The sequence below is a fragment of the Andrographis paniculata genome, unplaced genomic scaffold (genome assembly GCF_009805555.1).
Source record: "Andrographis paniculata isolate CXL003 unplaced genomic scaffold, ASM980555v1 Contig12END, whole genome shotgun sequence".
NCBI lineage: Eukaryota > Viridiplantae > Streptophyta > Magnoliopsida > Lamiales > Acanthaceae > Andrographis > Andrographis paniculata.
The window spans coordinates 672,218-698,695 of NW_026137402.1; the positions used below are offsets into that span (position 1 = coordinate 672,218).

At 33.5% G+C, this 26,478-nt stretch overlaps 2 protein-coding genes and 1 non-coding gene across 5 annotated transcripts; 1 reads left to right on the plus strand and 2 right to left on the minus strand.

Moving 5' to 3' along the window:
• Window positions 1-7,450: 7,450 nt before the first annotated feature.
• LOC127255937 (protein IQ-DOMAIN 2-like) lies at window positions 7,451-11,876 on the minus strand. Of its 3 annotated transcripts, none has more exons than XM_051281751.1 (6): window positions 11,607-11,876; window positions 10,901-11,019; window positions 10,519-10,824; window positions 9,565-9,786; window positions 8,838-8,957; window positions 7,451-8,389 (listed from the first exon to the last, which is right to left on the minus strand). In XM_051281751.1, the coding sequence occupies exons 2-6, from the start codon at window positions 10,973-10,975 to the stop codon at window positions 7,787-7,789; spliced, it is 1,326 nt and encodes a 441-aa protein (XP_051137708.1). In that variant the 5' UTR covers window positions 10,976-11,019; window positions 11,607-11,876; the 3' UTR covers window positions 7,451-7,786. The 3 variants fall into 3 exon arrangements, with proteins under 3 accessions (XP_051137708.1, XP_051137702.1, XP_051137694.1); XM_051281745.1 differs by having other exon boundaries at window positions 10,901-11,024; XM_051281737.1 differs by having other exon boundaries at window positions 10,901-11,031.
• A 5,663-nt stretch (window positions 11,877-17,539) lies between these two features.
• On the minus strand, window positions 17,540-19,336 carry LOC127256816 (uncharacterized). Its single transcript, XM_051283024.1, has one exon. It carries the CDS (start codon window positions 19,334-19,336, stop codon window positions 17,540-17,542), a length of 1,797 nt encoding a protein of 598 aa, XP_051138981.1.
• A 46-nt stretch (window positions 19,337-19,382) lies between these two features.
• On the plus strand, window positions 19,383-19,489 carry LOC127257255 (small nucleolar RNA R71). Its single transcript, XR_007839955.1, has one exon. It is a non-coding gene; the product is annotated as a small nucleolar RNA R71 (small nucleolar RNA).
• The last annotated feature ends 6,989 nt before the right edge of the window (window positions 19,490-26,478 follow it).

Genomic DNA, 26,478 nt, shown 5'->3' on the forward strand with positions numbered 1-26,478 from the left:
CCCCTAGTGTTGTTGATATTGTGCTACTATACCTGAAAATGCCCAACAGTCGAATAGTTCAAGAGAAAAGCAATCCTCATGGAAAAGATATGGATGATGATGGAGGAAACACCATTACTAATGGTGGTATTGATGATATTGATATTGTTGTCCCCATAACCAAAATGGAGAACCAAGAAGAGTCAGTGGAAGAAAATACAATATATGGCAAAGAGAATGCGGGTGAGAATCCTGTCCTACAGTGCAGTCCACTGATGAACCGGACGACAATGTCTCATTATGAAATCAAAAAAGAGGTATTGATCCAATTTTTGCAAGATAAGATCCTCATAATGCATTATGAAATCCCGAAAGCACATTGATGAGTTACCTGGAATTGTAATGTTTGACCTTGGTGTGGATGAGATAGAGGATTTTGAAGATGATATTGAGGCTGTTGAAACCTCCAAAACTGATTGTGTATGAACTCAACCTTTTGAATAATGTCTCCCAAAGGGAAGAATGAAAAAGGAGCTAAGGGAGCTATGACGTGTTTTCCAGGGAGAGAAGTTGATGTCAAGGGGGAGACAATGAGAAATGAGCCATGATGTGGCAAAACTATTCGGGTATGTTCATTGTTAGTCTCTGCGGATCGACTAACATCTCCTTCCTCTCGATGTGGGATACATCAACCAAGAAGGGGGAGATTTTTGGTATAAAATTTTGTTTGATGAATCGTGGATCCGCAAAATGATCAGACAACCAACTGGTGCTAGACTGTCGTTGCTGTCTGCTGATGTGGAATGTTTTGCCACATATTTTCTGAGTTGGAAAAAATAGTTATGGGAAGTAAAAAGACAACTCAAATCCTATATATTTCAGAGGCAAAAAGTACATGAGAACTTGTGTAAGTATTGATATGGAAACTCAAAAAGCGATGAAGAAAAAGGAAGGGTCACTCAGTCCTTTTTGGATCTATAGAAAGATCAGACAACCAATCAACTGTCTGCAAGACTGCAACCTACTCGAGTTCATGGTTCAAGGTGATGTTCTATTCATTAAAAATGCTTCAAGGTGAGACAAAAATATATATCTCATTGTCCTACTATATACAAAGACAAAATGACTTTGTTCCACGAAATTGCATGCAAAAGCAAGGTCAAAAATAAATGAAGAAAAAGATTTCCAACACCCATTACCAAAAGAGGTAATCTCTTTCTTCTAAGCATTTATGTGGAGTTTGACATATAAATTTCGTCCCATGTGCATAGATATGTGTCATGAGATGTGTCTTGGAATATTTGACCATTTTGAGTCCATTTGTTGTCGAATGTTGATTGGAAGAAGTGGATTTGTGTATGTATATATATACACTACCAATGGAATCGTGGAAATGAGGTTTTTCATAATTTTCTAAGAGAGAAAACTGATATCTTTCATGTTCTAAGTAGAGAGTGAGAACTTGAAGAGTCTTACTCATCTTCACCGAAAGAAAAACCCAAATCCCATGGTGTAATAGTTGAGTTTCACTTATAGTTGAGGGGGAGTATTCTCTTTTATTTTGAGAGGGGGTTTGTGGGAGGTTAGACCGTGTTTCGAGTAGAAAAATCTGGGAGGATTTTTATCTATTACATTCGGAACCGTGTTGAAGTTCTTGGAGATTTGAAGCCAAAAATCACATCCTGAAGCAATCACAGCAGTCTGGTGTGTCGACAAACTGCCGAGTGTTTGTTTGGTTTAAAGGGGATTCCAAGGAGATTTGAAGAAGGAGGAGATGACAAGCTACCTACAACAACATCCCATTTCAGAGCACAACCAATGGAGGTCAAGGCCCTGCATACTTGCCTTTGCGAAGGAAGATGCACCTGTATGTGGTAGAGAAATCAATACATTTAAGTTGAGTTTGTGGCTGTTGATTTGTAGAGTGTGTGCGAGGAGCTTTTGTATCTTGTTCCTGCCTTACTCATAGTGGAATTGCTCTGGATTGGTACCCCCAGACGTAGGCCGGTTGAGGGCCGAACTGGGTCAACAAACGCTGGTGTGCTGTTTGTTTCGATTCACTCTGCATTGCACTTTTTGTTACTTGTTTGTTGTTCGAATCTCAAGTAGACAACATCACTCTGAATACAAAAAACCTTTTGACTTTGCATTCCATTCCGCTAAGAGTGACCAGAATTGGAATTTAAGGTGTAGTAATACATCTTGTGGGACCGTAAAAAATGATAGATAAAAAGATTTGGCAAAAAATTATGTATACACATCAAAGTTCTTTATATTAAAAATGTCTCACCGTAATTTAATTATTTATAATAATGTTTATAATTTTATTTAAAAATTACAATTTATATTATTATTATTATTATTTATATTTTCTTATGATTTTTTTTTTAATATTTTCACTTTTTGTAAAAATAAAAAATTATTTAAAATTAAAAAAGTTAAAAAAAAAAAAAAAGACCAAGTACCCTAATTTATACCCCACATGCCACAATTGCACCACTGACCCACCATTCCATATTTTTTCTTCTTTCTCCCCCTATCTTCTTCTCCCTCCCACTTTCATTTTTCTTGCTTTTTCTTTCAATTTTATTTCTCTTCCATTCACTCTTTTTATGTTTTTTGTTTGTTCGTCACCAACACCGACCACCGTTAGCCATGGAGACGTAGTTCAATGCAATCTAATTATGTAATTCATGTTTGAAAAATAAAATTACCAAACCGCCAATTCAAACCAAAAACCGGCTGGTCGAATCGGTGGCTTACGGTGTGTAAAAATCTGAATCCGTACGGTTCGGTTTCGAGATGATTCCAATTTGTAAACCGACGGTTCGTAACCGGATGGGCAAGTTTAGGTTGGCCAATTATGCGCACATTCAATGGTTGGCCGAATACGCGTATATCCCTCACCCACTCTCCACAAAGGTTGGCCGATTATGCGCGCATCCCTCAGCCACTCTCTCCACAAGAATCACCGATTATGCGCGCATCCCTTAGCCACTCTCTCCACAAGAATCACCGATTATGCGCGCCCCCCTCAAAGTCTAATATGATCATTATACTTTCTGACAATGAAATTTTATCATGCTCTTGCATTAACATGCTCTAATGATCTTTGATGGAATTTTATCATTTATATTTCAATCACTTTAGAAGTAACATAGGGAAACCCATCCGTATATCATTGTTTCTGATCCTCCTGATACAATTCGGCACCTGCACAACCGTCAGTCTGTGCTTCATGCTGCTGTTGATATGATCTTTTGGATTCCTATGGTAACTGTTTTTGTATTTTATTATTATTCTTGCATGCTTGATGGTACTTAAGTGAATACATTATAGTTGCCTAACGTACCAATAGACTTTTATGTTCTTTTTTATTTCCCTGTTACATTATTGCATTAGTGAAAATATTGATATATTTCATGTTTTCATATGTATTAATTGACTGTCCATCTACGAGAATGCTTATCTACTCACACTTTATTGATTGAAAAAGTTGGCATAAGTGAACACACTTTAGTTTTTTCTATGTAGTGCGGATTATTTGAATCTCTTTTGCTGGAAACAATGTAATTTTTTATACCTCAGTATATGTCACATTAACTATACTGAGAAAAAAAAAAAAAAAGTCTAATATAATTTGTATTTATGCACTTACATTATATTTAAACTATTGAGTGCATGAATCTTATATTTGAAAGTTCTCGTAACGCTAAATGACCTATAAAGATTTTCTTAAAAGACCAATTGAGAAGACCGATTGTGCAATGCATCCAAAAGACCAACTAAAAAGACCAATTGGTTGCAGCATGACAATAAATTTTACTTACAGCTCATTCCCTCCTTCTCTTTCCCTCCCTTTCACTCTCCCACTATAATAACCCAAAACATGCACGATTCATTCTTAAAGTAATTCATTGCACCGTCAACATATATACCAGTCGATACCTCAGGTGCTATCCATCGATACATTACTGGCTCGGCCATCATGACCGCTCCTGTGTTCTAGAACTGAGCGCACCCCCAAATCTGTCACTTTATCAACATTGAAACAATTCATTGCGCCTAAGTATGATGGTCAAAACAGAGATGAATAGTATTTCAAAAAAATACGATGAGGAACCTAATACTTAAACAAACTCACATTCGAAGTATCCATGAACAAATTTGGAGTCTTCAAATCCCGATGGATGATGTTATTTTGATGCAGGTAATCCATTCCTTGGCAGAAACTACTCGCAAACTTCAACGACTGTGGGAGATTCAATACGAGACGTTTCTTGTGCAGGTTTTCATATAGTCTCCCAATGGGCATGTATTCTAACAAGAAGATCATACATGACATAATCAACAGACAAAATCGAGCGTCAGACAAGGAAAGTTAATGTAATATAACAATTTAAGCTGTCAAAGCTTGGCATGTTGCAGCAGCCAAAAGAGTGAAGTTTCCCATCGTAGAAAAAACTTAAGCTGTCAAAGCTTGGCATGTTGCAGCAGCTGAAAGAGTGAAGTTTCCCATTGTAGAAAAAACTACAATACCTATAACAATACATAAATGCAGCGTTTTCTTTCAAGCGCCAATGAAGTACACAACATTTTTGTGTTGTACTTATATGCATCTAGGATGTAAAATAAATCGGCTCTAAGTTACTTTCGCGGTAAAAAAAAAAAAAAAAAAAAAAAAAAAAAAAAAACTTATTGCGTAATGATTTTCTTGAATTTCATCTTCGACCACAGAGTGTTGATACTCACAGGTATGCCCATCATTTTCATCCATCTTCATCCAAGTTCACTAGTATATGTTATCGGGTTGATTGACATCGGTGGAGAACGTATAATTTTCTTTTTCTTTTTTGGTGTGTAAATGATCAAAATTTGAATTATGATAACCCCGATAATAAAGGAATGTTACATCTATATTTACATCTCCTTTATGCATAGATTTATGGTTGTCTTATTTATCATATAAGTAAATTACTTATCTATCCCTACACATAATTTTGATCGTTTATTCATTTTCAAATCCTATGACTATGATTGATTCATTATGATTGTGAATTTATAATTCAGGGCCATGGGAACCGATATATATATATAGAGAGAGAGGATGGTTACGGTGCTGATTTGAAAAAAATTAGCATTCACATCAGCACACCTCATATATGCAAACAACACACATTAATATTACACACATCACATGTTATGTATAATAAAGGTATGTGTTATTTTTTAATAATAAGTGTGTTGTATACAAGTATATCATGTGCTAAAATCAATTGTTGTGTGTGTTGTATGAGATTATAGCATGTGTTGTTAGTTCATGTGATGTATTTGTATTATATTAACATATACAATGTATTGTCTGTAGTTATTTTGTATGATGTTGAGACTATAGCATGTGTGTTTTGTTCATGTGTTGTATTTGTATTATATTAACATATACAGTGTGTTGTTTGTAGTAATATTTAGTGTTGTCTAATAAAACACAATGTGTTTGTTTATGTTACATTAATGATGCCTTGTTGTTTCCAATTTATACCCTTGATTAAATATTACTTATTTCGTCTCACATTTTGTGATTTTACGCTGTTGTTTTTGTATGTTTAATATTTCATATTATTTTATTTTTGTAAAAGAATTACACAAGTGGACATACTGTCCGTAAAAATAAGTTTGTGACATAAAAGGTTCTTGTAACGACAATTGTCGGAACAAAAAGGTTTTTTAATTTTAATTAGACTCATTAATTATTTTAATATTAATTATAATTATTTGTATTATATTATAATTACTTTTACTAATATTTTTAACTATTTACTAATCATATTCCTTTTAAATTCTCATGTCTATAATAATTTGAACACGAATATGGGACGGAAAGAGTAGTTTTTAAATTAAAAATTACTCAAATGATTTGAGAATAATTCTTCTAATCTAGAGCAAAAATCAATAATGGTCTCAATCAAATCAATTTTTATCATTTTTAGCCTCATTCAAAAATAATTATCAAAACTAGTCTCATACAAAACATAGATTATTAATTTTGGTCCTACATTTAAAATTTTAAGGAAATGTATTGATGTGGCTATATTTAAAGCTGAGGTGACACCTGATTTGAATCAAACACGGACATGTTATGCAAAATACAACCATGTCATATGACACCCCATATTTGTATTCGTGTTTGAATACGCCCATACAACACCTAGGCACCTCTATCCCTTCTAATTCAAAAATTGATCTTTCTTCTAATAAGAAATTGGAAGGCTGCTGCGCCGTCTAGTTGGTGGCGCCGCCATTGCCCTCATTTTTGGCCTTCCAAATTACAAATTGTAAACAAGAAACGGTCTTAAGAATAGAGTCAATAATCCTAAAATTAATTTAATTTATGGGCTTGATTTGCAACTCACATTTTTTTTACATCCAAATCTTTGGCATTAGGGTACGGACAGTATTAATAGGTTTGTTCTTCGCGAAAAAGTTCACCACCTCTGTAAAAACCATCAGCTATTCATCCACAATCAGCTGCGGCGGCGAGGCGAAAGTTTGATCTTCTTTCCTGTTTGAATTTACTAGAAACATAATTGTTGGAATTTACTATAAACATAATCAAAATTTTGTCTATTCCGCCTTCCTTCCCCCCCCCCCCCCCCCCACCCCCCACCATATATAGCCTCAACCCTCTTAAAATAACGAAAAGAAGAAAGTAAAATTCAAAGAGAGAATAGAGAGAGAAAATAAAAGAAAAAGAAGAAGAAAGAAACGTCAGGAAGTATTCCACAGGCGTAAGAGGCGAGTCTATATTAAACACAAGCGCCTTCACTTTGAACACGACTGTATTTTAACACAATAAAAATATGAGATGTTGTATATTCAAACACGACCGTATTTTGAGTAATGCAGTCGTGTTTGGTCCGAATTAGGTGTCAGACGTCAGCGTATTCTGATAAAATTTTAATATTATGATCAAAATTGATAATTTACATTTATATGAATTTTAATAATTATTATTGAATGAAATTAAAAATGATAAAAATAAATCTGATTGGAACCATTATTGAGTTATACTCTATTATTTAATTGTAAATACACGTTAAACGTGTTCACTGTAACATGTCTGTTTGTATCAATGAGCAATAATATTACTGAAGGAATTTCAAATATTCCGTAGCACATGCGATCAAATCAAATAACATGTGGCATAGCTAGATGATGCTGGAAAAGATCATTTACTTTCAGTATACACTAATTAAGTAATATAATGCATTATTTCAAATCATATACTGTTGTAGCCCAAATTCAAACATTTAAGCCATTATATTTTCACTATTTATTTATTCTTACCGTTACTTTACAATAAATTATTCTTTTTTATAAAAAAATATAACAATTACAATACTAAACTAATTTTTATTTAAAATATCACAATAAATTAACTACATTTACATCATATACAAAATAGGAAAGTGAATTGAAAGAAAACAAAACCGCATTGAATAAAATAAATTTGGTCCATTCCAAAAGAGTCTGAGGAGCAGAAACAAATCTCACCAACATTACAATGAGCAAACAATACAATATGCAATTCTAATTCTACACCAAAAATAAATAAATGAAATAAATCACCCAAAAAAAAAATAGATATAAAATAGAAATAACCAACCATATATAATTAACATAACAAGCCAAACAAATCCTTTACCTGTCTTCCCATCCAGCTTTATCTTATGAAGAATTGAATTGAGAGAGAAGCATAGCATAGCATACCGGCGAGAGAGCGTGTGTTTATATACATAGAGTCAGTCAGTCAGCCGAGCACTTGATGTCTCCTCGGCCTGGCAGGCGAGCCGGGAAAAGAAAGCCGTTTCTTGGCGGAGGCAGCAGATGGGATGGCATTGCCATTGCCATTGCTATTGCCGTTGGGCTCCATCCCAAGAGGGCTCGGCAACTTCGTCTTGTTCTTTGCCGACTGAGTCGGGATCATGTAGCTGGGGACGGACGGCGAGCTCGCCATGCTCTCGTCGTCAGGATCCCTGACGGACGAGCCACCGATGCTGTGCCGTCTGTTACGTTCCGAGTGCACGCTGAACGTGCTTCTCGCGTCCTCTTCTTGGCTTACGATGCTCCCACGCGGGCTCGGGGGCTTCAGCTTCTTGCCTGCTGTTGATTGCTGAGCCAGTGGCTTTGGAATGCCTGCGGTCGCCGCATTATCGGAGTTTAGCTGATGCCGGGCAAAGGACTTGGTAATTTCGCCGCCGATGTTTCCATTGAGATCTTTATCGACAATAATCGCCTGGGATTCCAACGGCTTTGTCGCCATCCATCGTTCCAACCAGCTCCAGCCCCATTGAGGATTCGTCGGGTCCATGAAGAGTAGGTTCGTCGGTCTTGCAGATTTCTTCCATGTTTGCTGTTTTTATCCGAAGATGTTACGAAACAGAAAGTCAGATGCTTCGATTGAATTAATGATTTTCGAACAATGTTAGCAGATAACAGACACGTAAGCAAATCAAAATGCAAGAACTCAAGCAAATACGGAAATGGAAACAATTCCTACTCGTAACAGTATGCATCGAATTTGAACTCATCCGGTAGTTTTCAACAATTTGAGCTATAAATAACAGGCGAATTGCTTCAATTTATGTATTTTGCAACTTGCTCAACGAAAATAAATCAGCATATTCCCGATATGGATTTGGAGTAATAGGGTTATCTGATAACCAAACTCAAGAACAAAATGAAATCAGTTCCCTAATTCAGTTTATAGATCTGTTTCGACATAATTTAAATTTCTATCATTTCAACCTTACTAAAGAAAACATGTGAGCACAGATCATAGATATTAACATACAAAGTACCTGATGAGTGTACGAATAAGCGAGTGCTCGTTCACGCCTCATTGCAGCTTCATATTTGTGTAGTAAGCTCGCCTCAATTTGCTCTTTTGATTGTAGACTATCATCCCATTCATCTCCCATCTGAATCGAACAGCCAGAAGAAAAAAAAAAAAAAAGAAAAAAGGTAAATACGAAAAATATCGCATGCAACTGAATCGAAGAACAAAACACATATTTCACGATAAAATCCTTAGCTCATAGTAATCAACACAAGAAGTATCAATTTTTCAAAATCAATTCAATCCAACAATTTTCATATTTGTCAAAATCAATGGAAAAATGTCTTTGGCCGGTGCAAAGGCGCCACAATGGGCTATTGGGAGCCACATTTTGTCGCTAATCTCAACACTCTAGAAAAATATTAGACTAGGCTCTGTTTATAAGACACATTTGAAATTTTTGACACTATTAATCATCATTAATTTTTTATATTAAAAAAAGTCACATCAAATATTTTTTTCCCCATGCTAACTCTACTATTTTAAAAGTTCTTCAAAACTCCAAAGTCATTACGGATTGATCTATTATTTCAGTAACTTTAAAATGTGGGATCAAGAAAGCAATTTTGATGCATATTCTCAAAAAGGGCAGCAATAAATGCTAACATGGAACCATAATTTAGCTAATGATGCAACAACAGCGCAAAAACATTTCCGTATGATAAGATCAACAAATGGTGTGGACATACTCGTAAGCTTTCGAGCTCTTTTGCACGTTTTTGAAGAAGCTGCCTCTGGAGGGCTCGATTCTCCTCCAGCATCCTTGTCCTTCTCGACTGAACCTGAGACTGCATACGAGATAAATGCTGCATACATTTCAGGGTGTTTGCAGTTTGGCGTTTGACAGTTGGCCCATCGACGAGTGATTTCAGCCGAACTAGCCCCCTCAGAGCTCGCAACGCCCTTCTTGCCTGCGATTAGGATATCAATATTAAACTCTGCAATACATTCGACAGACCTTGTGACTATATTGGAGATCATCAGGCACCTCTTTTTATCGAAAGGATTAGAATTCTAAGAAAATGAACAATGGGAAGAACGAATGTGTGAGGTTAAGTCTGCTCTCATTCTTAGCCGATAATATATATAAAATATAAAAAGACCTCACAGTGATTTCTTATCCTCCTATCGGAACAAATAGATATTCTACTAAAAATATATATATATATCCTTTCAAAACCACAATAACATATTCAAATATAACCAAACACATAATAAATAAACCGACAACACACAACTTATGTTAAATACAATATAAATGCAGCATATTACCTAACACATAACAATAATCCACCCAGCACATATTGTCATTAATCTCAAGGAATATTAGCACACCCAACCCAGATAACACACAAACCGCACAAGCTAATGGTACACATTGCACGTCATGCTAATGATACACATCACATAGCTATGTGTTGTACATGTCATTACAATGAAACGATAACGAGTCTCATTCTACAAAACATTCTAAAATATTCTCAAGAAATATAAAATTTACAATACAACAGGCAAAATGGGATTATTAGTGGTTGAGTTCACGCCATTCAGTCACCACATCTTATTCAATCCGCATACATTCAGCGGTCTAAACCTATCAAATTCCACAAAACAAAATCAAAAATTTCCAAGAAAAAACATACCAAGTAACCCCGGAATGCAGTCTGTAGTTTAATTGCAGCAATTTCTTCCTTGGATTTCCCTGCAAACTGATTCACCGTAGTCAGTCGAACCACCTCTGCCGCTGCCTGAGCAGCCGCAACAGCCGCCTCAGCGGCTGCAGCACTAGCAACCGCAACAGAGTAAGCATGTTTCGTCTGCTCATCGTCCACCTCAACCGATTTCACATCTTCCAGAGGCGGAAGAGGATGAGGATCGGATACTTGGATCGTCTCCGGAATCGGAGATTCTGAAACTGAGGGATTTTCTTTTCCGGAGCTTTTCTCTTTCTGAAAACAAACCAATCACCAAATTGCTGAAAAAATTAATCAAATTACAAAAGAGATTCATCCCTTAATTATATACCTTGGATTTCTTTGCCTTCGAATTTGGGCTTAGAGCCTTCTTCACTGAAGAAAACCAATTCCCTTTCCTCACCATTCTTTTTATTTTACCTTGAATCTGTTCTTTCTTAATCTGAACTCCTGAACTAAAACCTAAATTATAATCCATATATATATATAAGAATCATGCAATGATCAAATCGAAATGCACAATTTCAACAAATTATTTTTTCTCAAATCTGCTCTTAATCTGTGAACTCCTCCTGAACCAAAACCTAAATTATAACGCATATATGTATAATCATCCGACAGAGCTATCATTAAATAGAAATGCAGAATTTCAACAAATGACTGCGGAAACAAAGGTAAATCAATTCAAATTTGTATATATTTTCAGAAGTAATGAATCAGTCAAATCAAAACATTCACATCAATTCCTTTTCCAACACCTTATTCCAAATCTTGTCTAGATATATAGAAAGTAAAAGCACGGATTTGATTCTGTATTTACCGTCCCTAGTTTTCACCTGAGATAGATTTTCAATACTTAAAAAAGTAAATCATCAATCAGTTCTTATGCAAAAACGCTAATTAGAACTAACAATTGCAAAACGAATCAAAAATACAAAGCGCTTCTCTCGTCCAAGCACGCACACATACACAGAAAGACACTCCAATTTCAAGTCCAACAAAAGCAAAAGCACAAATCAATCTATGAAGAGACTCACCTGAAATTTAGAAACTAGATCTCACACAACAACTGATTCGGCGGGCTTCTGCTTTCTCTACGTAATCGCAAATGCGACTAGTCAATCAACAATTGAAGTGGCACAATTTATGATGGAGCATGATTCGAAATCCAATTTAAAAAGAAGAAATTGGAAGTGTGAGTTGAAGGCCTCAATGGGATTGAATTGGATGGAACGAATCCAGATCTCGGCAAATGGTAAATGAGAGAGAGAGAAAAAGAAGAACGTGAAGGGAATCACAATCCACACCCACATTAAACACAGCTAGACTTGAAGGTTGGCTTACGTGGGGACCATTACCGTCGCGTGGACCCATCTTTTTAATTTTATTTAATCAATAATGGTGTTGAATCAGCTGATCAACATTATAAAAACATATCAAATACCACGTTAAAATGTCATTGTGTTAATATATGGGTGTCGGGTATGAATTTTCAGTTGAATTTTAATACTGCCTCCGTTCCCTCTTCGAAGAAGAGTAACATTTGTTGAGGTCCCTTCCCCAGAACAAGAGTAAGATTTGTTTTTTGTTTTTTGTAGGCAAAAGTTTTAATATTAGTATTATATTGGTTTATAATGAAAATGACAAAATAAAAATAATGACATTTGTGTAATATATTGAAAGTTGTAAGGGTATTAATTATGTTAAGTAGATAATACATTTACTAAATAAGGAAATGATATCCTTGTTTTAGAACGGACAAAAATCGAAAATAGTATCCTTGTTATGGGACGGAGGAAGTACTAAAAATTTGAATTGGATTAGTCGTATAATATTATATAAATAAGTGTTGATGTTACAGTCAAATTTGATTCAATATTTTTGAAAAATAAAAATAAAATTCGATGAATAGTAACAATTTAGAAAAATCTCTCGAACAAACACAGTCTACATAAAAACTTTATAAAGAAAAATCTCATCAAATATTATTATTCTCTCAATTTCACATAATTTATTACTTTTTATAATTATTTTTTTAAAAATATAATTATAGACTATAATATCATGTTAAATTGTTATGTTAATTAAATTATTTAGTTATTTTAACCTTAAATTATAATTACTTTAACTATATATTCCCTTCATCGTTCAAATTTATGCTCACTTTCCTTTTTGGATTATGATCGAAAAATATTATTATTTCCTTTTTAAATAAAAAATCATTCTATTTTTGTACTTTTTTTACTACAAAAGAAAAAATTAACAATTATTACCCACTTTATTAAAATCTGTATCCGGTCAAATGAGCATACGTTTGCATGACGGAGGGAGTAATAATTATTTTTACTAATATACTTTTTAATTAATTACTATTTATATTTTACCGAAACTGTGATATATCATTAATAGACCCAAATTATCTAGGAGAGAGAGAGTATAATATTAAATTCAAATTAATTTTTCAAATCAAATATAAAAAAATACACTTATGTAGACTATTCTAGTTTATATATATATATACATATATACACTAGTGTTCGTCGGCGCGCTACGCTGCGCGAGTAATTTATAAGGTAATGAATTTTGATATGTATTGTCAGAGATATAATAGAATTTATTTAAAGTACATAAATATTTTTCATAAGAATGTATATACATAATCTCATGATAATGATCTTTTACATTTCATTTGATCAAGAGATGGATAAGAATGGCATCGTTCATCCTTTGAATTTTGTATAATTGTGCATAGATGAAATAAGGAAGACAACGATCATCATTTCAAATTTTTGTTTGTTATAAAAAGATAAAATACCTGACATCGGTCATTTCGCAATTTTGAATTTATTGTACAAGGATGGAATGAGAATACAATATGTATCCTCTTAAAGTTGGATATGTTTTAAATTTTAGGTATGTTGTACAAGTATGAAATAATCCGTCATCCTCACAATTTTTTTGAAATGCATTCATTTTCTGACTAACTAATCAAACCAAGAAAATTAAATGATAGTGAAGACAATTATTGCATACTATTAGACAATAGTGAACAAGTTGATAACAAAAATCAAATTAAATTAACTTTATAAAGTAATAACATGCACATATAAGAATCACGATCATAGATGTGACATAACTAAAGAATAAACGCTTCAAAAATCTGCATTCTAATTTATTTCTATGTTGGCAACTCAAGTCATTTTGTTCAAGGAGCAACACATATGAATAATTACTAAAATCCCTTGAAAATAAATGAAATATAAACGCATTTTAAATAATTTGAATTTCTAAATAAATATTTTTGATAAAAAAAAAATTATTATAAAAAAAAAATGCAAATAGTCCTAAACTATAAAGAAATTTCATGAGTATAAGAACCGAATAGGGGGCACCATGGTTAGCCGGATCGGCGGAGTCCGGTCCGATTTAGCCAATCCGGAACCGGTTCTAGTTCGACGAAAATATCGGATATTTTAGAAAAACTCTCAACTCCATTCATATCTTATCTAAACAAGCCATTCTACATCTTTCTCTTTACCTTTTCTACTTTCTATTCATACAATTCATACCAGATTCGTCTCAGATTCGACCCAGGTTGGTGAAGAAAGTAGTTAGTTGGAGAACAATGTGGTTTTGGGTATCGCGGTGTTTGAGAATGTGGGTTTTGGAATCGTCGGTGTCGAGAAATAGTTGGTGAAGAAATTTCGCTCTATTGAAGAAAGGTTGTCACCTGCCGCTGCCGTCGGTGTGTTGAAGAAGAACCGCCGTTTGGGGAGGAAGGAAGCGTGAGCTCGAGAATGAAGAAAATCTATGTATTAATTATCCTGTTATTTTAATTAATTTAAATGTTTATAAATATAGTATGAAAATAATTATTTTACTTATTTTTTGGATTGAAATTCATTTTGAATTATTTTGATTAATTTTTTTATTTAATTGATAGGTTTAATTATTTAGAATAATTTGTTTATTTAATTTATAGGTTCAGTTTAATTATTTTGGATTGTATCTAATTTTTATTTAATCTATATAAATTGAGTTCATTAAAATTAATATTTTAGAATAACTGACATGTCACGCGGTCAATCAAATATTTCACCTAATCCGTGATCACAATTTAATGTAATACAGGGGAAGGGATCGTCTCCACAGGGATTGTGTTATTCACTCTTTCGTATTCTAATGCAGTAAATAAAGGGGGATTTTTCTTTTATTACCTAATAAAATAAAATAACAAAGTATTAAATTAATGAGGGAACTGACTATCAAGGGGATGTCTGGCTCAAGGGATGATGCAGTTATGGTACTTGTGTTTTATCATTGATTCAATAAAATTAATTCTTGTCAAAGTATCAATAAATTGGTTATAGTTATCAACAAGCTCTGACAACCAATTTTTCCTTACAGTGTAGGTAATTAAGGTACGACCATTAACTACCCCTAATTAAGCAAATAAACCTAGGTGTGCCCATAAGAATATTGCCTAATCGCATTGCAATCTAGAAAAACCCAATTCAAAACAATTACTACCTAAGAGGAGCAATTAGATTTGATTGTCTAATCCCCGAGAAGAAACTATTCAACCCGGTTGTCACCTATTCAAGTGCGAATACAATTACGGATATCCTACCTGAATTGACTTTAGATTATCAGAGTAATTTAAATATCGGTACCAAAATATTCAATCAATCTAACAATCACAAATGTTGTTCTCAGAATTAGACAAATATTGATAATCAAAAGAACTTTTATAAAGAAAATCAAGAATCTCCAAAACAAAAGAACCAAAACATTATCACCCCTCAAACCAGAAAAGTATCTACTCCATAGTCAAATAACAAAGGACAAAAGAGAAAGATGAAGTCATAGTAGGAGGGGGAAATCTTTTTTGTCGATTTGCTCCTGCGCGATCTATGAATCTGTCAGTCTCCTGCTCCTGTGCGTTTCTGCCCTAGCCGTTCTCCCCCTCTTGAAACGTGTGATCTCTCCTTTTATTTAATGTTTGCCCTAATTATTTTATAGATGGGCTTTTGGGTCTTTAATTAATTTTATTTCTTTTTTCTGCCAATTATGTCAAATTTAATATTTGCCCTCTGCACACAACAAATAAACAATTCGCATATAAATTAGGTAGAATCCAATCAAAATCACCCAATTATCGCATATGATATAAATATAAAACACATGCGATTTCTAACTATCAATTCTCCCCACACCTAGATCATGCTTGCCCTCAAGCATAAATTCGAAAAAAGCCAAAGAAATCGCAGGCAACTCGATATGACAAGAGGATCCAACACAACCAATTCAATCCGACTTTTAACACATCAAGCCAAGTCAACCTCACAAGATTAAGTGTTTTCTTATATGCTCTCTGAAGGAAGTAAATGTATAATTGGCTCAACACTCAGGTAGTGCAACAAAAGATTATCCTATAGGCTTGAGTAAAAATCAAATCTCCCTTACTTAAAATATTCGAATCTAGCATAGAGAATCAAAGGGGCTTTAAATAAGGATTGTAACGGGGCTTATGGTCAGGGTAGGAAAAAGGATATATAAGGGCTAAAATATGTCATAAAAGAACACAATAAGAACACGATGCTAGCACATGAAGAACAAATCGGCATAAACAATCAAATCCTTACTCTATTCACTACCCAAACTTTAATAATGAAATTAAATGAAAATACTTTATTAAGATAATTATTTATTTATTTTTTTTGTATTATTTATTTATTTTTTTTTTGTTTCTTTTTTTTTTTAATTTTTTAATTTTTTATTTATTTTTTTTTGGCTTTTGCCTATATATATATACCTACACTACCCACAGTTATTCCTTCATACTATGAATTATTCGTACCCAAAGTTCGTTTCTAACTAGTGCCGAAGAAATAAAGTGCATCACAACATGGACTTAAAGTAATTCTTTCTAACATAGGGTTCAAATCGGAGAAGGCTCAATCAAAAGAAGGGTATGAGGCTAAAAAACAGTTTATTATAAAAGAAAAAATAGGCTAAGAAGGCTTAAATGGGCTAACTAGGGGAATATATTGTGCTGGGTAATAAAGAAAGGCTTAATGGGTTACCTAATGCCCTTATCATTTTCATAATGCAAGACCCGATAGTTGCAAGTTCAACATGCATAATCACTCAAGTTCTAGGTCATCTAATTGAGCACTACAAATCACACATGAAAGAAATTTCCAAAACCTTGAATATATGCAATTTATTTTCTAATGTGACTTTGGAACATAGGCTCAAATTTTCACAGGGTTCAAACGTCGACTTGACTCAACATATCACCAATCAAATCTCATTAGTCATGCCAAACTAACCTATCACACAAATCACCTTTGAATCACTTCAAACTAATCTAAAAAACATGCAAAAAGACAACAAATCAGGCATAAAAATAGCACAAAAATCTCTCCCCACACCTAAAGTATGCATTGTCCTCAATGTAAAGAAAGCAATAAAAGAAGAGAGGAACTTCCCTGGAGTCCATAGGGGGTGTAGTAGTTGGGAGCTTTGTTAACACCTCTTCATTTGATCGTGATTTTTAGGGAGGCTTGAAGTTCTCCTGAGTCCTGCGAAAACAACTAACCAACGCAAGCCATTTAGAGGAGCGGATGTGGTGATTGGCGATGACTGAGCAGGGAAGGAAGAAGTCGACGGCGCCGGAGGTTGGAGGCGGCGACTAAACCAAACAAAACTATCAAAAGTGTTATTAGCAATTAAATAATAAAAATAAATAAAATTAAAGAAAGCAATTAAATAATTTTGGGTTGTCTCCCAAAAAGCGCTTTTCTTTATAGTCTTTGAGCTAGACTTCGCCTCGCATCAATTCTGAACATCGAAATTGGCAACGGGTGCCAACTTTATAGGATCAAGTGAGGGTCCCTCATGGTATAATTTGAAGCGATGTCTATTGGCCAGACACTTTTTCTTCGGCTTAGAATTTTGATTCTCCTTATGATATTTTTTTGCTGCCAGCAATGGTGATCCCTTGGGAATCCATCTCCACTTTTCGACAATCTTTTTTTTTTTTCTTACTCTCTCCAGTTGGTCTTTTCTCTAACTGTTTTGTCAACACAGTTCTTCGTTTATTCTCATTACCAACTTCACAAGTTTCCTGCACCACAGAATTAATAACATTAATTGCATATAACGATTTAGATTCAACAGGACATTTGATGGGATTAAAAATAGTGAAATGAAATTCTTCTCCATCAAACTCCAAGCTGAGTGTGCCCTTTTTAACATCTATCTTTGTTCCTGCAGTGCACATAAAAGGTCTTCCTAACAAAAGAGGCGGTGGATTAGAGCAGTGCGCATCATGCATATCCAGAATATAAAAATCAACAGGAAAAATCAATTCATTCACTTGAACTAATACATCTTCTATCATACCATCGGGATAAGCATGGGTTCGATCAGCAAGTTGAATAATAATTCCTGTTTCTTTTAAAGGCCCTAGATTTAAAGAGTCGTATATTGATCGAGGCATGACATTAATAGCAGCTCCTAGATCTAACATAGCCTTAGTTATCTCAGTTTTTCCAATCTTACAAGGGATAGAAAACATACCTGGATCACCTGTTTTAGGTGGTACCTTTCTTTTGATAACAGCAGAAACGTTCTCACCCGCTATAATATGCTCGTCCCCTCGCAATTTTCTTTTGGTGGTGCACAGTTCTTTCAAAAACTTTGCGTACTTGGGGATTTGGTTGATAGCTTCCAGGAGTGGGATATTAAGTTCCACCTTCTTGAATATTTCCATCATCTCTTTTCGTTTGTTTGCCTTTTGTGGTTTCTTCAACCTGTCAGGAAACGGAGCTGATTTAGTTTCAGTAGGAGGAACAGAGTCAGGAAGTACATTTTCGTGAAGTTCGGCCTCTTTTTCAATCTTCATCTCAATCTTATCCTCATTCTGTTCCTTCGAGATAGGAGGTGGACCTTCCAATTCCTTTCCGCTACGAAGGGTTATAGCACTCGTATTCCTTGGATTAGGCCGGGAGGAACATTCAATCATCGTATCACTGCAGATAGTGATGGCGCTGACATTTGCTGGATTTGGCTCAGGCTGAGCAGGCCACTTTCCTCTTTCACGTAGGTGTTTCACCTCCTCTGACACTTGATTGATCTGACCTTGTAATTTGTTAACAGTTGACTTTATCTCTTGCTGGAATTGCAGGGTACTGGTAGCCATAGACTTCACCAAGTCTTCCAAAGATGGATTGGAGTTGCTTGTGGGTGCTTGAGGCGGCTGTTTTTCATAGAAACGAGGTTGTTGCATCTGCTGCATAGCTCCAAATGGTTGATGAGCATTACCCTGTTGTGCATTTCCATAATGCAGGTTCGGATGATCTCTCCAGCTTGGATTGTAGGTGTTGGAGTATGGATTGTACGCTGGAGGTCTATTCATACCGTAGTTTGCAGTGTTCACATCCACTGCACGTTCTTCTTGGAGGGTCGGACATGCATCTGTAGGGTGTCCTGCACTCGTGCATATTCCACACACCTTGACCTGGACACTCGTGTTGGATTTTTCCACGACCATCTTCCGAACAAAGCTCGTCAACTCAGAAAGTTGTTGTTGCATCGATTGGATGGCATGCTCACTGTTGTTTCCGCTCATCTGTCCAACATCCCTTGAACCAAATTGCTGCGTGTTTTCAGCCATCCTCGCAATAAGATCCCAAGCTTGTGCCGGCGTCTTATTTACTAGAGCTCCACCACTTGCAGCGTCGATGATGTTCCTGTCCATCAATGATAAACCATCATAAAAATATTGAATCAATAGTTGAGGGGGAATTTGATGTTGTGGACATTTAATGATAAACTTATTAAATCGCTCCCAATATTCATGGAGCGTTTCACCTGATTGTTGTTTGATACCGCATATCTCCTTCCTCAGGATCGCAGCTCTGGAAGCTGGAAAGTACTTCTCCAAAAATTTCTTTTTCATGTCGTTCTACGTGTCGATGCTTCCAGGTGGGAGATAGTAGAGCCAATCCTTTGTAGCATCTTTGAGTGAGAATGGGAAGGCTCTGAGTTTGATCTGTTCATCAGTAACACCTGGTGGTTTCATGCTGGAGCACACCACGTCGAACTCTTGCAAGTGTTTGTGAGGTTCTTCACCTGCAAGTCCATGAAAAGAAGACAATAAATGAATTAATCCAGATTTCAGTTCAAAAGCAATAGTGTTATTCAGAGTTGGAAAGTTAATGCATAAGGGCTGCTGCGCCAAGTCGGGAGCAGCCAACTCCCTTAAAGTGCGGGTATCTTCAGCCATGACAGTCTCCTGATCACTTTCAGAGTCGCTAGAGCTAGAGATTTTGAGGTGGTTCAAAGATTCTGCCAGCTTTGCAACCTGAGCAGCTTTTCGTTGCTTCGCTTCCTTTCGTAGCTTTCACTCAACCTTCTCGATTTCAAGATTAAATATCAGTTCACTTGTACGAGAAGAACGGGGCATAAACAAGAGGATAAATTAAAATAACACAAAAGAGTAAAAAAAGCGCCAATCCCTGGCAACGGCGCCAAAAATTGACCTGTCACGCGGTCAATCAAATATTTCACCTAATCCGTGATCACAATTTAATGTAATACAGGGGAAGGGATCGTCTCTACAGGGATTGTGTTATTCACTCTTTCGTATTCTAATGCAGTAAATAAAGGGGGATTTTTCTTTTATTACCTAATAAAATAAAATAACAAAGCAATTAAATTAATGAGGGAACTGACTATCAAGGGGATGTCTGGCTCAAGGGATGATGCAGTTATGGCACTTGTGTTTTATCATTGATTCAATAAAATTAATTCTTGTCAAAGTATCAATAAATTGGTTATAGTTATCAACAAGCTCTGACAACCAATTTTTCCTTACAGTGTAGGTAATTAAGGTACGACCATTAACTACCCCTAATTAAGCAAATAAACCTAGGTGTGCCCATAAGAATATTGTTATTTTTTTAAAAAATAATAATAAATAATTAAAATACATCAAATTATAAATATAATTAATTTAAATATATATATTATTGAAAAAATATATTATAATTAATAATAGATTAAAATTTAAAATAAATAATATTTCAACTCAATTAGCGCATATATATATAAATGTAAATGCTAAATTTTATATTTTGCATATTGTCATTATACTAATAAATTTATTTTAATAACAAAATGATGTACCTTGTGTCCGTCAATGTCAATATTTCATCTTTATCATCTGTATTACATATAAATAAAAATAATTAGAAAAAAATACCAATAAAATTTTATAAAATATTCAAACTATGTTTATACTAAATATTTATACTTACCATTCAATACCATGTGGAATGTCGTGGAGGCTCAAAATCATTTTCATCTTCCGATCGATTATAGTATGAATATCCTTGTTCTTGATTCATATTGCGTGGATAAGGGGAGATGTTCGAACCATATTGATTTTCTCTAAATGAACCCCTTCCATATACATCAAAACCTCGATATTCTCTATTATCATTGCTTCTGCTTGATGAACCATAATTTTGTCTACGATCATCAATACTACCCGAACCAGATGTAATCCCTCAGTAATATGTTCCAACTGGTTGGTTGGATCCAAATATAGGAAGATTGGTTGAATCCTGAAGATGTTAGATTAGATAAACCGTATTCTGAGTAATAGGGATTATGATATGCATTTGGGTGGTCCCACTCCTGTCTCCCCAATCTATTACTCGAGCTGTGAGAAGAATCTCCATAGGAATAACCTATATTCAAATCTTGCATATGTTCGTGAACTCCAGAATATCTCTTAGTATCTGAAAAATTTGAAGTATCAGCTTCACTTGAAAATTCTGTTAAACTATTTAGAAAATCTCTTTGAGCTTCTATACCAGGACGATATCCATGATCAGTGTCTTGGGTAGCATAATAATTTTCATTTCCTTGAGCCCATCACATATCACTTGAGTATCGGCTATCCCTGTAGCTCCCACCACCACCACCACCACCACCACCACCACCATCATCATCGTCATCATCATCATGATCATCATTGTTATTATTCTTATCTTCACCATTAATTGATGAAGATGAAGATTCCAATATGATTGCTTTTTTTTTTCTTGGCCGTATTTTTGTTTTCTGATTTTTTCTCTTTCGCCTTCTTTTTTCCATCAGCTATAAATTGAGATAAAAGCATATCACTGTCATGATCATTATGCTCACTTTGACCTCCATCTCCACTTTCTTCAATAGCCTCATCCAACCAATTCAAATCACTATCACGAATAAGTGGAGATTCATTTTCTCTGACTCATTCATCTAAAATATCATTTTCATCAAAAATATGATTCAAATCAATTGGGTCATAAAAATCGTCTGTGTCTGTCTTTTGCATAAAATTTTTTACCCGAAGACGCATGTTGTAGTGGACATAGACTAGCTTATGCAATTTCTCAATAGCTAATCTATTCCGAAGTTTAGTATGGATCAAAGTCCATGTACTCCAATTCTTCTCACAACCCGATGATGTGCAAGTTTGACTCAAAACTTTTAATACAATTTTTCTTAAATTAGGGGCTTCATCACCGTACATATTCTACCAGTCAGCTATTAAAAATAAATAAAAAATTATTAATAATGCAACATTTTATAACAAGTATGTTTAAAAATATAATTAAATGATAAATTTCATAATACATACCTGGTAAAGATATAGATACAGCTCTAATAGCAAGTGCACTTCCAAACTCTCCAATTTTGTTAACAAATGTGTTTATCTATAGAAAATATAATGGTAAAATTATTAGAAATTAATATATATCTATATTATTTATAAATTTCACACAATTTACCTCATTCATAGCCTTTACTTGTATATTCAAATATGGCTCGAGTCTTTTGATAACTTCTTTTACTCCTTTTTGAACCTCCGGTGAATCAAATTAACAAGTGCCGGAGTATTGAAGACCAGGATTTAAAAAATAAGCTGCATAAAATGTATATAAAATTAAAAAATAAAACAAACGATTAGCACAGTATAAAAACAAAAAAGTAACAGCAATAGTTACCTGCTGCATGCAAATCTTGATGCAATTGATTATACCATCTTTCATCGATGATATCCCAATATTGTTGAAAATCTTTCACCGTGGTTTTTATTGCCATTTTTGCCCTATCCATTGCCTCATAAATGATAGGTAGTGTAGGTTTTTTATCTTGATCAACTACTTTTAAAACCTTCACTAAGGGTTCCATGACCCCACAAACTCGGCGTATCCGTTTCCAAAATCTTTCATTCAAAATCAAGTCTGATATATCTCCGGCTTCATGTCTTCTCCTCGAGGTATTATTGTACTCAACCCATTCTCTAGAAGTACACATTCTTTTCAAATCGGTTGCATATCTCAGAAGACTTTCCATTGCAACGAACTCGATTGCAAATCTTCTTATGCCTGGTCGCAACAGATCTCGGCCATTCGTATATGTTTTCATCAAATTGACCACTTTATCACTGTTTTATATAAATCCTGTAATTCTTCTGCCTTCTTTTATCGTATCTTTCACTACAATATATCTCCGATGCCTTCTAACATCAAATCAATGCAATGTGCAGCGCAAGGAGACCAAAAAATGTGCTTCATTTTCCTCATCAGTTTTTTCCCAGCCGCCTTCATACTAGCTTCACTATCAGTTACAATTTGTACAATATTGTTAACCCCTACTGATTCCACCACCTTATCCGTTAGGGTGTAGACAAAGTCCGCAGTCTTCGCTTTACTTGTACAATCAACCGAACTGTGATATATCAAATCTCTATCACAGTACACCATAAAATTTATGATTTGATGTTTTGTACGAGTACTCCAACCATCACACATAATTGTACATCCGTATGTTTTCCATTTCTGCTTTAAAGAATCAACATACTGTACAACTTCTTGCATCTCGTCGCTTAAATATTCACCACCAATTTGTTTACCAGTAGGTCCTTTAACTCCAGGTCCAACCGATGCAATCGTGTCAATCATTGTTTGGTAGTAAGGACCACTATCGGCAGCGTGAAATGGTATTGCATTAAAATGAAAAAAAATTCGAAATTGCTCTACCCACTTTTTTTGCATTATCTTTTGAAAATATAATTTTCAAAGACTTATTCTTCGATTGAAACATGTATGAATCAAGTTTTTTTTATGCAAACCTTCTGTCTTTTTCATAGAGGTTTTGAAAAAATTTCTTTTACTTCCTTTTGTATTCGAGCTGTTTCCTCCTACAAAGATAAAAAAAAACATATGATCATATACGGTTGTTATCTCAATAAATATATCAGCTTTAAAATTCAAGCTTGGTAGATCTCCGGATACAGAATGTCTACGCTGCTGCTCCATAAATTCCATATTTCTGCTTTCAGCCATTGCTCTTTTTAAGTGTTTTCTTTCAACAGCATCTATCTTATCTTCATTTATTTCAAAAACTTCATCTTCTTCCTCATCAGAATCATCTTCCAAACGAATGGAATTGTACAATGCTTCTAACTTTTTTTTATGTGCTGCTCGCATACTTTTTCCTTGGATCAAATGTTTTTTTAACAAGTCTCTTATTTCTTTTGGAGCTCTCGTGCATGCTTCAACTTGACCTGTAACATGTGCTATATGTTGTTTTATTTTAGTAATTCCGCCGTGAACAATTTTACCACAATAATTGCATTTTGCTTGTTTTCTATCGTTGCTGATAGGAGTAGCATGATCCCAACCAATATCTCTGTGCGGTGCCATTTTACACCAACTATGTAATTGAATAATACAATTGTTAAAATATTTATAAATAGTAATTCATTAATTAAATAGATAAATTATATATATTAGTTTATTAATAAATCAAACTTATACAAAAATATAACTAGATAACTAATTTGTTTATATAAAAAATCTAGTTAAAATATTAATTTTTTACAATAAATTTACAATTAATACAAATTTTGTCTAAAATAATATTAATTTTAAATAATAAAATTATAAGTTATTCTAAAATATTAATTTTAATGAACTCAATTTATAAATAAAAATTAAATACAATCCAAAATAATTGAACTGAATTTATCAATTAATTAAACAAATTATTCTAAATAATTAAATCTAAAATAATTAAACCTATCACTTAAATAAACAAATTAATCAAAAATAATTCAAAATTAATTTCAATAAAATAATTAATTTTATACTTATATTTATAAATATTAAAATTAATTAAAATAATATAATAATTAAATTTACCCAATTTCCTCCCACTTCTTCCCCACTTCTTCCCCTTCACCACTTCTTCCCGACGATTCTTCTTCAGCGACGCAGAACGGTGGGCACAGACTAGCGGCGAGCAGAACGGCGGCACAGACCAGCGGCGAGCAGCGAAATTTCTTCTCCAATTTCTTCTCAACACCGACGATTCAAAAATCCACCTTCCAGCACCGCAATACCCAACCAAAACACCTCATTCTCCAAGTAAATGTTTTCTTCTCCAATCTGTCGAATTGAGGTGAATTGCCCATCCGGTTCTGAACCAGTGGTTCGCGTATCCGGTTCGAATTGGTTGTTGCGGTTTAGACCGGAGATCGTCGTCCATCCGGTTTGTGTATTTGTTAAACCGGTCAACTATTATTTGTATTTTTTATTTTGAGTCAACGGGTTGCAGGCCGGCTGTGAAGTAGGATGAGGAAGGAAAACAAAGAAAGAGGAAGAAGATGTAGGAAAGGAACTGCTGTGGAATGGTAAAGGTTTAATCTTAGAATTAATTGTCTTTATAATTATAATAAAATTATTATATATTACTATTAAATTGTATAAAAAAATAATATTAATATTATTTTGTATATTAATATTTTAATTTTTGTATTTTTTTATTATTCAATTGTATTTAATTTAAATTATTTTATTATTTAATACATCAATATTTTTATAATTTATTTTTAGTTATTTTAATTAAAAATTCAATTTAATTACTTACTAATTTTATTAGTTTAATTATTTTTATATTGTAACAATAAAATAATTTATTATTTATATATGATTTTTATACAATAAAATAAATAATATATATCTAAATAAAATCAAAAATTAAAATTAATTGTTTTTAATAAAATTTAAACTTAAAAAGAATTAGAAAATAAAAAAGAAAAATATGAAAAATAAATGTGTAAATTGACAACAGTTCAACTGTAATAGGAGATTTTCAAACCGGAACTGAAACTGTTATTCGAAAGATTCTATTTATTCCAATAATTATGCATAGTTTATGCATACACGTCTAGTTATCAAAATTCCATAAGTATTCAATTCAATTTAATTTTATCCATCATATTTTCATAATAAAAAATTTATAATAATGCATATAGAGATGTAATGGTACGATATATATGTGCATATAACACAATAATACCTAATTTTCAAAGATAACTCCCTCCGTGTATCATAATTATGTCATGTTTATTTTTTAATTACCGGTGAAATTTATATACATTTTATTTATAGTGAAATGTTTCATTCACTTACACAGCCATTACTCTTATTTTAAAAAAATATTTACTTGTCTCCAATAAAGTATCAAAGTATCAATATTACTGTAAATATAGAAATATAGGAAAATATAATTTAAGCAATAAAAAATATATTAGTAAAAATAATTATAGTATAATATATTTAAAATAACTAAATCTAATTAAAATAATAAAAAAAATAATATGTTATGAAAATTTAAAATGTAATTGTGTATTCATTTTTTTTTTTTATCTAAAAAAATAAATTATATAGAACAAACCCATTACTTTTCTATTAGTAATAAATTTCTCATAATAATTTCACTTTAATTTTTTTTATACAATTTTATATTAAAAATATAATTATATTTTAATTTTCATAT

Excerpts from the sequence above, each read along its gene's own strand:
- LOC127255937 (XM_051281751.1), bottom strand. The coding sequence starts at position 10,975 with ATGGTGAGGAAAGGGAATTGGTTTTCTTCAGTGAAGAAGGCTCTAAGC. Across the intron at positions 9,787-10,518 it reads CTGCATTCCGGGGTTACTTG|GCAAGAAGGGCGTTGCGAGC; the intron begins GTATGTTTTTTC and ends TCCTAATCGCAG. Across the intron at positions 8,958-9,564 it reads AAGAGCTCGAAAGCTTACGA|ATGGGAGATGAATGGGATGA; the intron begins GTATGTCCACAC and ends TGTTCGATTCAG.
- LOC127256816 (XM_051283024.1), bottom strand. The coding sequence starts at position 19,336 with ATGGACAGGAACATCATCGACGCTGCAAGTGGTGGAGCTCTAGTAAAT.